At 42.3% G+C, this 16,727-nt stretch overlaps 1 protein-coding gene across 2 annotated transcripts in view; it reads left to right on the top strand.

Moving 5' to 3' along the window:
* The first annotated feature begins 5,157 nt into the window (after positions 1-5,157).
* Positions 5,158-16,727, top strand: part of LOC139579215 (calcium uniporter protein, mitochondrial-like) — a 31,190-nt gene continuing 19,620 nt past the window's right edge. For both annotated transcript variants that reach the window (XM_071407664.1, XM_071407663.1), the window contains exon 1: positions 5,158-5,498. In XM_071407664.1, coding sequence (XP_071263765.1) covers positions 5,388-5,498 — 111 coding nt within the window. In that variant the 5' untranslated portion in view covers positions 5,158-5,387. The remainder of the gene's footprint in view (positions 5,499-16,727) is intronic.

Genomic DNA, 16,727 nt, shown 5'->3' with positions numbered 1-16,727 from the left:
TTATTATTTTCTGAGTGTAGTATTAGATGGTAGGTTATTTGTTTATTTGATTATTTATTTTTTCAAGCAAAGTATAAGGGAGTTGTACTCCAGTCTAGTAGGTGACGGTAACATTTATTGGAGGCCAACCGCCGTTAAACCTCTTCGAAGAAGAATAAAAATAAATCCAGCTGAAGGGCCCTCTTACTGGTAATTACTAGTGGGAACTCATCTAACATCCTTGATCTCCGACTTCTCCCACGTGCTGAACACTGACGTCACAAATTAAGAAAAGTACCTGGATAACGGCATTTTCGGGAGTTAAATGCAACAAAACATTGTTTATAAAGAGCAATCTATTAATACGGTTTTTGAACACTATAATTTGTTTGTGGGCATGATAGCTGTACTTTTAATTTATGGTTGACGCAGCTTGTCTGCCATTAGCCAATCGGCATTTCTCAATGAGTTCAAAGCACATGAATGCTTCCAACTTGCATTTACGACTTCACAACTGGTAATTACCACCTTCCCACTTGGTTATGAGTGCAGCATAAAATTCGGTCAACGTCCATAATTCGAAACAACACTGTATAACACAAGAAGATCTAAATGCATATCCCCATGAAACTGATTGAGATCAAATGGTTGGTATGCAGATGAATTATCCGTCACGATTGACAGTAAGAAATATGAAGGTAGGGTGACGACAAAAATCTGTGTGTAAAGTCGAGGTAAAGAAACACGTGCACATAACGTGATTCAGATCTCTGGGCGAAAGGGATCCGGGGTGTCGAGACGGGGCGGGATGGTACAGTTACATACGGATCCGCTGCCTCGGCCGTATCAAGAATACGTTCATTATATTTTAATGTTTATATGTGTCCACAGGGTGGCAGTGTAGACTTTGAATCTGTTTTAATAATGTTGGCGGGAGCTATCAATAATATATTAATTATACTGTAATGCTTATGTGTATCCACAAGATGCCACTGTAGGCTTCGAACCGATTTTAATAATGGCGGGGAAGCTGCGCTACTATGAGGTGTTCATTTGCTCAAGTCTATGACCAATTTGGCTATACGCATGATGGCATTATCATATAACTGTTAAAATGTTCATATGCATCGAATGCACTTTTCAACACTGAATACATTTAATAGGCAATTCATTTGTGGTTAGGATATTTACAGTAAACTCATTAAATAGATCAATCTTCTCCTGAATTTGAGGCTCACAAATTGAGGTCACAATAATATCACCGTAAAGAAGAAACAGTTCATGGTCACTCCAGTTAGCAAGTCTTTACAATTATCCCCCGGTCTCCTTTTCAATACATATCCATCAACTGAATAGGAAACCTGATGCGATCTTTCTCGATTAAAATGGAACCGGCCAGACTCCTCACCTCAGAGTGCTGAGCATTAAACGAGTTTAAAACCATTAACCTTTTACTGCAGTGGGCTAAATCAGGGTCACACAGTGATTATTGGTAGTCTTAAACAAATCTACTTAGAAACAGAAGAATGCACCTCACACACACAGTTATGAGCTTAAAAAAAGAAGACACCTTTACCATGTCAGATATAGAGTTGAAATGTATTCAATTTTGAGTTTGCATCCCAAAATTACACTATCACAGAAGGCTGAAATATAACAAAACGTTTTTGGCATAGAAACACTGTTGATTTTTAATCATCTTCATTAATTATGAAATTATGAAAAATATGAATAGCATTCCACCCATGAGGCAGCTAGAGGGTGCTTTTGGTCATTGACTGCAGGAAAGGGCTAGTACAATGTGGTTGATATCAGAGTCTCCTAGTAAATAACTTCACTGTTTGCTGAGGCTGAGTACATTCTCTTACTCTCCCCACTCTCAGCGCATCATATAAATCTGGCCAGTGGAATAGCTGGCAGACAGCGTACAGTAGACCGCCACGGTACTCTGGCCTCAATTTCATTACTTTCTGTCTGTGTCCCAAATGGCACCATACTCCCTATGTAAGTGAACTGTTTTTGACCAGGGTCCTGGAATAGTAGTGCACTATATATAGGGAATGGGGTGCCATTTAAGATGGACTTCTCTCTCTCTCAAGGCAAAGTAATGAATGATGGTTTAGAGCTGAAGTGGTCATTAATATTGCCTGTGTGTCCTGATACTCTTCCGTTCACTTTCTTCTTTCATCAGTGACCCCTGATTGCTGTTAACCCATCGTGTCACTTCAGTTCAGTGATTGTAAAAGGATAGATTATAGATCAGGGGTCAGGGGTCACTGATGAAAGAAGTCAGTGAAAGGAAGAGTCATGGGATTGCTGTTAACCCATCGTGTCACTTCAGTTCAGTGATTGTAAAGGGACAGATTAAAGAGGAAGCTTCTTGTACTTTGTGTATGACATGTTTTCTTTTTGCCTCTTTTCTGAGCCTTTCTGGTTTACGATCTGGGAGAGTAGCGTATCTCCAGAGTTGTCTCTGGCCCTGTTAAGCTCGGGCACCGCACGACCGACCTTCTCCATTTTTATAATAAGGTGATAGACTGAATGTCATTTGTCCTGCTGCTTGTGTAACGGATGTGAAATGGCTAGCTAGTTAGCGGGTACGCGCTAGTAGCGTTTCAATCAGTTACGTCACTTGCTCTGAAACCTATTAGTAGTGTTGCCCCTTGCTTTGCAAGGGCCGCGGCTTTTGTGGAGCGATAGGTAACGATGCTTCGTGGGTGTCAGTTGTTGATGTGTGCAGAGGGTCCCTGGTTCGCGCCCGAGGTCGGGGCGAGGGGACGCCGTAAAGTTAAACTGTTACACTTGTCCCACTGCTCCCTCATTTACATACAATTCAATTCATTTAGCAGTCCCTTTTCATAGCATCAACTGCTGCTGGCCTTGAAGGTCATCTGTCTGACAAATTACATCACAAAATACCCTGTATTAGGCCTACATTCTAGGTTATAGACATTCTAGGGTATAGACATTCTAGGATATAGACATTCTAGGGTATAGACATTCTAGGGTATAGACATTCTAGGGTATAGACATTCTAGGATATAGACATTCTAGGATATAGACATTCTAGGATATAGACATTCTAGGATATAGACATTCTAGGATATAGACATTCTAGGGTATAGACATTCTAGGATATAGACATTCTAGGGTATAGACATTCTAGGATATAGACATTCTAGGATATAGACATTCTAGGGTATAGACATTCTAGGATATAGACATTCTAGGGTATAGACATTCTAGGATATAGACATTCTAGGGTATAGACATTCTAGGATATAGACATTCTAGGATATAGACATTCTAGGGTATAGACATTCTAGGGTATAGACATTCTAGGGTATAGACATTCTAGGATATAGACATTCTAGGATATAGACATTCTAGGATATAGACATTCTAGGATATAGACATTCTAGGATATAGACATTCTAGGATATAGACATTCTAGGGTATAGACATTCTAGGATATAGACATTCTAGGGTATAGACATTCTAGGGTATAGACATTCTAGGATATAGACATTCTAGGATATAGACATTCTAGGATATAGACATTCTAGGATATAGACATTCTAGGGTATAGACATTCTAGGATATAGACATTCTAGGGTATAGACATTCTAGGATATAGACATTCTAGGATATAGACATTCTAGGGTATAGACATTCTAGGATATAGACATTCTAGGGTATAGACATTCTAGGATATAGACATTCTAGGGTATAGACATTCTAGGGTATAGACATTCTAGGATATAGACATTCTAGGATATAGACATTCTAGGGTATAGACATTCTAGGATATAGACATTCTAGGGTATAGACATTCTAGGATATAGACATTCTAGGATATAGACATTCTAGGATATAGACATTCTAGGGTATAGACATTCTAGGATATAGACATTCTAGGGTATAGACATTCTAGGGTATAGACATTCTAGGATATAGACATTCTAGGATATAGACATTCTAGGGTATAGACATTCTAGGATATAGACATTCTAGGATATAGACATTCTAGGGTATAGACATTCTAGGGTATAGACATTCTAGGGTATAGACATTCTAGGATATAGACATTCTAGGGTATAGACATTCTAGGATATAGACATTCTAGGATATAGACATTCTAGGATATAGACATTCTAGGGTATAGACATTCTAGGATATAGACATTCTAGGGTATAGACATTCTAGGATATAGACATTCTAGGATATAGACATTCTAGGGTATAGACATTCTAGGATATAGACATTCTAGGATATAGACATTCTAGGGTATAGACATTCTAGGATATAGACATTCTAGGGTATAGACATTCTAGGATATAGACATTCTAGGATATAGACATTGTATTAGCTACACACACACACACACACTCTCTCTCTCTCTCTCTCTCTGTGATGTTAAAATATTAATGAAGCACATGCAGTGGCTGGATCAATAGCGTGGGCAACTTTCCCAGTCTGTACAGGTTGGCTGTGCTACAGTAGATTGCCATTTTGTACCACCGACCAGATGGATGACGATATTAATAGTTCATATAGCTGGGAATGAGGCCCTTGCAAATGACTCTGTTATTGACCACCAGACACACACACACAGAGACATACACACACACACAGAGACATACATACACACACACACACACACACACACACACACACACACACACACACACACACACACACACACACACACACACACACACACACACCTTTTTGTTGGGTAGTCTATATTATCCCAGCAGTGGGTTTGAAATATGATGTCATTTATATGTCATTGTACTTCCTTAACCTCTAACAGAATCGATTGCTTTAATAAAACCTCTACTGGAAGCCCATTCTGTTGATTGAAAACTCAAATATTCCAAAAGGAATCCACTCTTCATGCTATATTATATAAGATACGGTATTATTAAAATCATGTGTGTGTAAAACGATAGGCCGACATTTATACTGTAATTGAATAGAAATCAAATTCATCCAATTTGACATGTGTTCTTTTGAGTTTTAATGACATTCTATTCTGACATGTCGCCATGCTGCATGGCCCATTCATACCCGACCTCTACTATTGTGACATGTCGCCATGCTGCATGGCCCATTCATACCCGACCTCTACTATTGTGACATCCACCAAAGGGAAGAGAATAAAGTCTGTCACGCGGGCGCGCTCTGCTTGTCACCACTGACTGCTGCACACGAGGAAACGGTACACTGCTCTCTCTCCGGCTGTGCTCAGACCCTATCTCTTATCCCATCCGCCCTCGGTCTGTTTACACGCTAAACAGTCCGTTGTTGACTGGAAGACAATACGAAGATCCTGCTTCTAGGCAGGTTTTCTACACGTGTTCTACTGCTCAGTATGCCAGAACGCATGGACTAATTTAACGACGATGGCTTCGTTGCGAATGGTCGCCAAACTCCGGGCTGGAGTTATCGGATGTACTAAACCGTTCCGCTACGTACTCAAAACAACCCGATCTCCGGTGAAATTACTGCATACGGTAAACTGAAACTACTGTGTGGGAGTAGTGAAAGGAGAGTGGTACGTTGTAGCAAGACTTTATAGATGGGACCGCCGCGTCGTTATGTAGACATCCAAACTAGTGTTTTGTGTCTTCACAAGTTTTGCACAGTAGTCTGTTATTGTAGGCCTGCACTGTACATGCTCTGATGGTTTGGGAAACCGGTTATAGAGTTCCAATGAACTGTCAAATAGTGAGATTGTTGAGCGAGGGTGTTATGCATGTCGTTGTTTCAAATATTTTAGTCGTCGTTTCCACCGTAAACTGCACTACTTTGAAGTACACTAGGTTGTAACAGAATTACGGATCCTTGAATATCAATAGGCCTACCGTGAAAAAAATTAATATATAGGCAGTCTAGAGAATACAGTGATGCATTTCAGTTAGCAAAGCATTGAATCAAGAGAGGGTTTTCCCATTAATTCCATCACGTCTTGACATGTTGTTAAATGAGGACTAAATAGCTTTCCTCTCTCTGAATATAGTCATATAATGTACTGAAACTGAATGCAGAAGACAGGTTGGTGATCACACACACACTCACACTCACACACACACACACACACACCAACCCTTGAATTGAATGATTCTCTCTCACTCTGTCTCTTTGTCCTCTTCCCCTCTTGGTGTCACTGTCCTTAGCTTCAGATGACTGCACTAAGGTGTCACCTATTCCATGCATAATGAATAAGTTACTGGAAGAACTCAGTGATTTCCTAACTAGAATGTCAACACCGTGTCACCCAGAGTGTTGGCATGACAATGAATAATAATACGTAGTCCCCTAGGCCTACTGGTAGGTGACACTAATGAGGTTCTTCTCCAAGTTAATGAAGATCGCAATGTGAATTATGTGAAACCTCATCCGTGTGTCAGATGAATATAAACGTCCTGCAACACGTGTGTGTGTGTGGCCTCCTTAATTAACTGTTTACTGTTTCATTAGAATGATGGCCGTCTGGCAGACACCAGTCAGCAAAGCACAAGAGTGTTGTTAGGTCTCTCCAAGGAAGGTCCAGCCAGCCTTGCCAATATCACATAGGACGTCTTGGCCCGGGGCCGGAGGGATCGTTTAATGTACTTTGATCCCAGTAGACATGTCCCAGTACCACCCATACCTTACTACTGCCACTGTACTGTATCTCTGTCTCTCTGCCCCTGCACTTCTTGCAAGACAGCTAGGTCATTCTGTGGGGAATTACATTTGTGCAATGTCATCACATATGGTGAATAAACTAAGTGTACAAAACATTCCATGACACAGACTGACCAGGTGAATCCAGGTGAAAGCTATGATCCCTTATTGATGTCACTTGTTAAATCCACTTCAATCAGTGTAGATGAAGGGGAGGAGACCGGTAAAATAAGGATTTTTAAGCCTTGAGACAATTGAGAATGTGTGCCATTCAGAGGGTGAATGGGCAAGACAAAAGATGAAAGTGAATGGGGTATGGTAGTAGGTGTCATGCGCACTGGTTTCTGTCAAGAACCGCAACGCTGCTGGGTTTTTCACGCTGAGCAGTTTCTTCTTTGTCTCAAGAATGGTCCACCACCCAAAGGACATCCATCCAACTTTACACAACTGTGGGAAGGAAGCATTGGAGTCAACATGGGCCGGCATCCCTGTGGAAAGCTTTCGACACCTTGTAGAGTCAATGCCACGACGAATTGAGGCTGTTCTGAGGGCAAAAGATGGGGTGGTGTAACTCAATATTAGGAAGCTGTTCCTAATGCGGGGGTATACTCAGTGTACAATTACCCCACATCACTGTCAGCCAGAATGGAAGGGGGAGTTGAGTTGTCATAGTCACACATCAATGACTATCACCACAGGACGTCTGGGTAGATTGATACTCTTGTGAGCGCAGCTCCGCTCCGGAGGGGGAAGGTCATCAAAGCATCAACATGACACTGATAGAGCATCGTCATCTGGTTGTCACGTAGCCCCTCCCCCCTCCCAGACACCGACAGATGCACACACAGTGTTTATCTGCTCCTGACAGGCCCTCTTGTCTGTTGAGTCAGTGTGTAATTGAGAGGCTTTTATCCATCTAGAGCCGTGATTGAGGGAATTACAGGAGTCAGTCGTCCAATCACTAGACCTGACTGGCTGCCCATCTATCTGTTTGTCAGGGTCGCGTTCAGCAGGGAACCGTTTGTGTAATTAATGCTTGGATTAGCTTATTTACTATTATGTATTGACTTATTTTTTCCCTCTTTATGCGGTGCGCGCTGCACAGAACACCGGAAGAATTATCACAGTGAATTATTTTAATGTTTGTTTATGTGTCCTGTTTTTGTTTATTAATCTCGTAAGGATGGGTTGCCAACTGGTGATTTGACACGAAAATAAAATGTCATACATTCATTCATACATTGTCTTCTCAATGGACAATATGGGTAGTAGCTTATTACTCGGTCTCCTTTTCAAAACATATCCATTAACTGAATAGGACCCCTGATGCGATCTTTCGCTATTAATATGGAACAGCCCAGACTCCTCACCTCAGAGTGCTGAGCATTAAAGAGTTTAAAACCCAGAAGTGCGTGATTAGCTACTGCAGACTGCAGTAAAAGGATGTCGTGTTTGGAAATGAAAACCCCTGGGGTTATTTTTAACTATGTATTAGTCATTGTAGCTTGCATGATTCCAGACTGTCAGTGCCACTTCCCATCTCTATCTGCCTTTGTGAAACGAGAGCACGGTGGTTCGACCCAGATAAGCTAACATGAAAAATGCTGACTTGGGACGAGGAGGAGTAACTGGGTATATGAATACAGGCTGTATGTCCTTCAATATGTCCTTACACATGTCCAGGGGGTATAAGCCAACCATTAACAGCAGGAAGCTAGGAGCTTGGTTCTACTCTGCGCTCTCTCTCTCTCTCTCTCTCTCTCTCTCTCTCTCTCTCTCTCTCTCTCTCTCTCTCTCTCTCTCTCTCTCTGTCTCTCTGTCTCTCTTTCTGTCTTTCTGTCTGTGGCTATCATATCAATGATGACGCAGATAGATAATAATAATAATAATAGGAAAGATAATAATACTCAATGAGTAATAACAATGAACAGGACAATACAGAAAGAAATGAATGAGGACAACAATTAAGTAGTTCAGAAAGACAGTTAGCAATGTTATTATGGGTGTGGCAGGAGGTTACATATATTGCAGGTAATATGGCTCAAAGAGTTCTGTCTCTCGCTCTCTCAGCACACCCCACACTGCAACAATGTGTGGTGGCTTTAGCAACACGGGTCATATTTCATATTACAGTATGACAGTAATTGGGAGACTGGGGAGCCAGAGCGCCATGGTATCAAAACCACTCAACCACTCTATCCATCCATCGTTATTCTAGCCATCCATGCTGCCTTTTGCATGGCATTTGCCTGAGGGCTGAAGCTATAGGTACTCCTTTGTCAGATCTCCATTGGATAAAATCAGCTGTTGTATAGTGGGCTGTCATTTTAAAGGTTTATGGCTGCATATTGCTACCACTGCACTCCCATATTCCTGGTTTATAACCAGAGCCTATTGGGGATTTATCTGAATTTAATGGGAAATGTGGGTTGCCAAATAATATCCTCCAAAAAGCCAGGAGAATGGAGTTGTAATTTCACTCTCTGCTTAACTGTTGGCCCACACAACAACAAACTATGAGGATGGTAATGATGGATGTTCCTATTAATCTGTAGTGAGAGAGAGAGCGAGACCCCCCCCCCCCCCCCTCCCATGAGTGGGCAGCTGCAGAGCAAGAACTAGCCAGCTCACTGTCACTAATTCACCTCCAGCTAAACCAGACTTGTCAGAAGCCATTAGTTGTAGTATCCAGCCTTATTCCACACTCAATGTAACGATCATTGCTTTCTTCAGTTCTATACAGCCTCCTAGTCAAGTGTCCATCCTGCTATTCCATTTGTGTAACTGTAATTGTTTTGCTCAGGTCTGCACCACTAGCTTCAATCACGTAGGCCTTTAAATGCCCTGCAGAACTTGGGCCATTGACAAACCGCTTTTAAACCAGCCTCCTAGTAACAAAAATATCCATTGTAATCCGAGGCCAAATACAAACTATTAGTGTAGACTTGATTCATCGCACCCTGGATTTTACAATGTCATGGGAATCAATGTAATGAATGTGGTGTCTGTTTTAGAGACTCTTCATTAGTATTCCCTTCCCCCATCGGACCACACTCCTTTATTATAGAGTAGGGATGTGTCCCAAATGGCACCCTATTACCTATTTAGTGCGCTACTTTTGACCAGGCCCCAACAGTTGGGATGCAGCCTAGCAGTCAGAAGATGGATGGTGGGACGCCACTCAGGCAGAGAGGTTTACGTGTCTACTGTGCTCCCATTCTGTGTGTCAATACCATTCTCTGTGACTGCATCACTACTCGTTTTTGTGAGAGGAATTGACGTGTTGAACGCACCGAACTGTCTGTTCAAACAGCTAACACACAGCTCAGACACCCATACATACCCCACAAGCCTTGCCACCAGTGGTCTCTTCACAGTCACCAAGTCCAGAATAGACTCTGGGAACCAGACAGTATTACATAGAGCCATGACTACATGGAACTCTCTTCCACATCAAGTAACTCAAGCAAGCAGTAAAATCTGATGTAAAAAGCACAAAGCGCACTGTGAAGACACACACACTGTAATATTGTAGTATTGTGGATATTATATTGTAGATTTGTAGTATTAGAGTAATGATGTAATTATGTGTTGTAACTGTTTAACATTAATGGACATTAATACCTACTATTTCATAAATGGGTTGTGACAGAAAAACTGAGTGGTGATATCCCCTGAGAGGCTATTTGTCGCCAGTTGCCATAGGATTTCAGTCCTGTTGTATCCAGTAGGGGCTCATTTTCCATAGGATTTCAGTCCTGTGGTATCCAGCAGAGGCCCAGTTGCCATAGGATTTCAGTCCTGTTGTATCCAGTAGGGGCTCATTTTCCATAGGATTTCAGTCCTGTGGTATCCAGTAGGGGCTCATTTTCCATAGGATTTCAGTCCTGTTGTATCCAGTAGGGGCTCATTTTCCATAGGATTTCAGTCCTGTGGTATCCAGTAGGGGCTCATTTTCCATAGGATATCAGTCCTGTGGTATCCAGTAGGGGCTCATTTTCCATAGGATTTCAGTCCTGTGGTATCCAGTAGAGGCTCAGTTTCCATAGGATTTCAGTCCTGTGGTATCCAGTAGAGGCTCAGTTTCCATAGGATTTCAGTCCTGTGGTATCCAGTAGAGGCTCAGTTTCCATAGGATTTCAGTCCTGTGGTATCCAGTAGGGGCTCATTTTCCATAGGATTTCAGTCCTGTGGTATCCAGTAGGGGCTCATTTTCCATAGGATTTCAGTCCTGTGGTATCCAGTAGGGGCTCATTTTCCATAGGATTTCAGTCCTGTGGTATCCAGTAGAGGCTCAGTTTCCATAGGATTTCAGTCCTGTGGTATCCAGTAGGGGCTCATTTTCCATAGGATTTCAGTCCTGTGGTATCCAGTAGGGGCTCATTTTCCATAAGATTTCAGTCCTGTGGTATCCAGTAGGGGCTCATTTTCCATAGGATTTCAGTCCTGTGGTATCCAGTAGAGGCTCAGTTTCCATAGGATTTCAGTCCTGTGGTATCCAGTAGAGGCTCAGTTTCCATAGGATTTCAGTCCTGTGGTATCCAGTAGAGGCTCAGTTTCCATAGGATTTCAGTCCTGTGGTATCCAGTAGGGGCTCATTTTCCATAGGATTTCAGTCCTGTGGTATCCAGTAGGGGCTCATTTTCCATAGGATTTCAGTCCTGTGGTATCCAGTAGGGGCTCATTTTCCATAGGATTTCAGTCCTGTGGTATCCAGTAGAGGCTCAGTTTCCATAGGATTTCAGTCCTGTGGTATCCAGTAGGGGCTCATTTTCCATAGGATTTCAGTCCTGTGGTATCCAGTAGGGCAGGGGTGTCAAAGTCAAATGGACGGAGGGCCAAATAAAAAATTTAGCTACAAGCCGAGGGCCGGACTGTTCGAATGTTCATTGAAAAATTTTTAAATGACGCATATAGTCTAGTGAACCTAATTGAACCTACTGAAAACCTAACAAATATATTCCAATATGATCAGATAAATAAAGCAATATTTTCTTATGGCTCTGTCAGTAATCTTTAATTTTCAACAGACACAAAGGACAAATTTCCTTTATATAAAAATCCCCATAACATGAACATTAAATGAAAGAAACCGGTATTCAAGGCACCATCAGTAGCCTATATTTTCTATTTTAGCAAAAGTGGGCTAAATTTACTTCAAAGAAAAAAACAATAATAGCAATTTTCTATCATCCACTCAACTGAAATATTTTTAAAATATAATTGGATTGAAATACAATAAAATAAAGTGCAAAAATCTATTAATCAAAAACAACACTTTGTTTAAGGAGAAGTAACATGCAGTGAAAACAAATATTAAACTTTAACTTTTAAACTTGAACTGAGTAAAAACTCTAAATATGTGATTGCACAGTAATGTTCACTTGTTTGAGGTTGAGGGTGATACTTGGTGGTGTCCCATCTTTTCCACAAGTTCATCAATGTTCGGGGTAAGGCTCTGAGCTGAGGAAATCCTCAGAATTGAGTGGAGGTGTTCAGCAGTAAGTCGACTTCTGTGTGATGTTTTGTTCAGGTTCATCAAAGAAAACAGTTGTTCACACAGGTATGTGCTGCCAAACATAGACAACGTTTGAGCAGCCTGGATGCGCAGCTGGGGCATTGTGTCGGGGAGGAAACGGGCGAACTCCGCAGCACCCACTGCCGCATATTTTGCCCTCAGTGCATCATTGCATTGGAGGTCAATCAACTCCATTTGGAGGTTTGGTGGTGAGCTTTCCACGTCAACAGCAAATGGGTTACCGAGCAGTTCCAACCTGCTTTTTTGTGCTTCAAAGTCAGCAAATCGGCGTCGAAAGTCAGCGGCAAGCATACCTATTTTATCAGCCAACTGTGCGCTCGGGAACGCACTGGTAGAGAGCTTCTCTTTCATGGTCTGGCAGCTGGGAAAGTGGCTCAAATTTTCTTTCCGCATCTGCGTCTCCCACAGAGTCAGTTTGGTTTTAAATGCCTTCACTGTACTGTACATATCAGAGATGACATGATCCCGACCCTGCAGCTGCAAGTTCATTGCATTCAGATGACTCGTAATGTCACACAGAAAAGCCATTTCACACAGAAACATTTCGTCTCGGAGTTGTGTTGTGTCTTTCCCTTTGCTGTCCAAGAACAGACAAATCTCCTCACGAAGCTCGAAACATCTTTGAAGCACCTTTCCCTGGCTTAGCCATCGCACCTCTGTGTGATAAGGCAAATCACCATGCTCCGTTTCTAACTCCGTCAGAAATGCCTTGAACTGGCGGTGATTCAAACCTTTGGCTCTGATAAAGTTAACTGTGCGCGTGATGATGCTCATTACATGCTCCATTTTCAAGGCTTTACCGCACAACGCTTCCTGGTGTATGATACAATGATAAGCTGTCAGCTCACCTGTCGCGTTTTCCTCTTGCATCTTTTCCCGTATCTTCGCCACCAGTCCGCTCCTGTGTCCACACATCGCAGGTGCTCCGTCGGTTGTCAAACCCACGAGTTTTTCCCAAGGCAGCTCCATCTCATTTACACATCTTGACACCTCTTCATACAAATCATGCCCCGTAGTTGTGCCATGCATAGGACGTAAAGCCAAAAACTCCTCTGTCACGCTTAGGCTGGAGTCCACTCCGCGGATGAAAATTGACAACTGGGCAATGTCAGAAATGTCGGTGCTCTCATCCACAGCCAAGGAATATGCAATGAAATCTTTTCCCTTTTTCACAAGCTGCTCTTTTAGATTGATGGACAACTGGTCTACTCTCTCGGCAATGGTGTTTCTGCTCAGACTCACATTTAAAAAGAGTTGCCTTTTTTCTGGGCAAACTTCGTCACAAACTTTAATCATGCAGTTTTTGATGAAATCCCCCTCCGTAAATGGCCGGGCTGATTTAGCGATCTCTTCTGCCAAAATAAAACTGGCCTTGACAGCAGCCTGGCCTTGTGATTTGGCTTTTTTGAACAGAGCCTGTCGAGATTTGAGGCCTCGTTTTAATTCCTCTGCCTTTTGTAGCCTTTGTTCCATGTCCATATTCTTGTTTTTGTCCGCGTGTTTCGTTTCATAATGTCGTCTCAGATTATACTCTTTCAGTACCGCCACACTTTCTCCACACAGAAGACACACAGGTTTTCCAGCTACCTCCGTGAACATATACTCCGACTCCCACCTTGTTTGAAACCCCCGGTTCTCAGTGTCCACCTTCCGTTTTGCCATTTTTGATGGGTATCTGAAAGTTAATTTTACTGTGATGCTGACGACTGCTGTGCCAATAAATATTGAAATGAAGCAGCCTACTGCTCGGTGCGTCACCGTTGCATTGTGGGAAATGTAGTATTGGTGCGTGTAAAAGATCTGCGGGCTGCCGGCTTGCTGCGGTCTGCGGGCCGGTTCTAATAATAAATCAAGTTCATCCCAGGGGCCGTAAAAAACCTTCTCGCGGGCCGGATGTGGCCCGCGGGCCTTGACTCTGACATATGTGCAGTAGGGGCTCATTTTCCATAAGATTTCAGTCCTGTGGTATCCAGTAGGGGCTCAATTTCCATAGGATTTCAGTCCTGTGGTATCCAGTAGAGGCTCAGTTTCCATAGGATTTCAGTCCTGTGGTATCCAGTAGAGGCTCAGTTTCCATAGGATTTCAGTCCTGTGGTATCCAGTAGAGGCTCAGTTTCCATAGGATTTCAGTCCTGTGGTATCCAGTAGAGGCTCAGTTTCCATAGGATTTCAGTCCTGTGGTATCCAGTAGAGGCTCAGTTTCCATAGGATTTCAGTCCTGTGGTATCCAGTAGAGGCTCAGTTTCCATAGGATTTCAGTCCTGTGGTATCCAGTAGAGCCTCAGTTTCCATAGGATTTCAGTCCTGTGGTATCCAGTAGAGGCTCAGTTGAGATGCATTACCCCCAAATGGAGTTCAAGAGTTGAAAGGAAATGTTTCTGCCTTTTTGAAGTTCTTTACCTCAGGGAATTAAAATTCAAAGTGTAAAATGGGTTTTACCTATCCATATTCTAACCTTCAGAACGATACACTGGTGTTAAAGATTTGATCAGATATAGTTAGTCTACAACAACTAGTAATTACAACAGTAGTGACATTAACATTCTATTTTCAGGCCATGTCAAGTAGTCTTGGACGGTATACCGTGTCTCTGGGTTATTTTGACGTACCGACGGTATGCTTTTCAATACCGCCAATTAAAAACATTTCTATTGTATGTTTACAAATGGCACACGGAGCGAACGTGACAATTCCCTGTTGAGCAGCACAAGAGAGGTGATTCACTACTAATGTTTTCCCGCTAAATATCTTAACCCTAAGTTAACTATCTAACTATTTTCTCCAGCTCAGAGCTCCAGCTATACATTTGGTTTGCTAACTTGCTAGCTATAGGTGGCTAGCTTCCAAGATCACCCTGTGTTATAGAAGTTCACAAACTCTCTCTTCAAAAGTTGTCAAAACTGTCACCCATCAGAGAAGAATGTCTTATTGCCTCAGTGTCAGATTGCTGTCTGGTTACTCTGTCTGTCGGCTGGTTGGTTGATTGGTTGGTTGATTGGCTGGTTGGTTGGTTGATTGGCTGGTTGGTTGGTGCTCTCCACTGCATAGCAGTGGAGGCTGCTGAGGGGAGGACGGCTCATAATAATGCCTGGAATGGTATCAAACATGTGGTTTCCATTCCATCGAATCCATTCCAGCCATTACTATGAGCCGTCCTCCCCTCAGCAGCCTCCACTGCTATGCAGGTTGGCGGGTTTGTGGGGTCAACCTGCTATCATTGTTTAGGCCTTTAACTAAGGAGTTAAAAAACATAGCTGGTTCAGTTGCTCTATTAGAATGGAACCTTTTTCTGCCAAGCGTGATAAATAGTGTAATCTGCATATACGTTTTAGAATTAATCTAAAATGTTTAATTGAAGATCTTGGAACGTAGGCAGATTATGCGACAAGTATGCACACTGTTCTACAACGGTTATTTTCTGCTCTCATATGCCATGCTACCAACTGACAGTCTGAATATACCTCGTAATACTCAAGGAAGGAACCTGACAAGCAAGAAAAGTGCTTGTCATTTTCTGCCTGTAACTGTCATTGTAAGAGGCAGGCCACTGGCCATCCAATGTGCAGTTACATATTTTAAGAGGAATCTCCTGAAAGAATATCTATTTGTGAAAAACAAAAAGGTGGATTCTCTTCAGTTTTTCAATCTCTTTTGGGAAGCAATTGACAGTGACACTGTCAAAATCAAATCAAGTTTATTGGTCACATACATATTTAGCGGATGTTATTACGGATGTAGCGAAATGCTTGTGTTCCTAGTTCCAACAGTACAGTAGTATCTAACAATACACACATCTAAAAGTAAAAGTATGGAATTAAGAAATATATAAATGTCAGGACGAGCAATGTCGGAGTGGCATTGACTAAATACAGTAGAATAGAATACAGTATTTACGTATGAGATGAGTAACGCAGTATGTTACATTATTAAAGTGGCCAGTGATTCCATGTCTCTGTATATAGGGCAGCTTCCCCTAAGGTGCAGGGTTGAGTAGCCGGCTAGTGATTGCTGATCAATATGATTGTGTGGTGAGTTGTTACGAAACCCACTTAACTGGCAGGTAGCTAGGCCTAGATATCTACTACCCACTTACCCACACTTCTATTCCTGACACACGCATGTTAATCTACTCTGCATTTCAACTAGGACTTGAATACAGCAGCTGACCCTTAGCTACCTCAGTCTGTTGTCTTAACAGTAACCTCCCTATAAAGAGTCATTCAAAACAATGAACTGCTCCAAACAGTATCAAAACAGAATTCAGACCAATATGTAATATGTCTGTTGCAGTACGTAGAGGAATAAAAACTCTTCACGTTCCAGCTCTCTATCATTTTTGCTTTATCACCAAGTCCCCTGACGCGTGCAGAACACCGGTTTGGAGAGCTGTCATGGGGAGGACGTCCTATACTCATCCAACCTGCCTGACTGTTACATCCGCCTCTCTCACCACCCTCTCTCTGCATGCTGCCTTTCCCTTTTTCCTTATGTTTTAGTCTTTCTTCTCTCTCCCTCTCCATGTTCTCACTCAGCT

The sequence above is a fragment of the Salvelinus alpinus genome, chromosome 6, assembly GCF_045679555.1.
Source record: "Salvelinus alpinus chromosome 6, SLU_Salpinus.1, whole genome shotgun sequence".
NCBI classification, from domain to species: domain Eukaryota; kingdom Metazoa; phylum Chordata; class Actinopteri; order Salmoniformes; family Salmonidae; genus Salvelinus; species Salvelinus alpinus.
The sequence above is the reverse complement of the archived record's forward strand: the minus strand, read 5'-3'. Positions and strand labels throughout refer to the sequence as shown.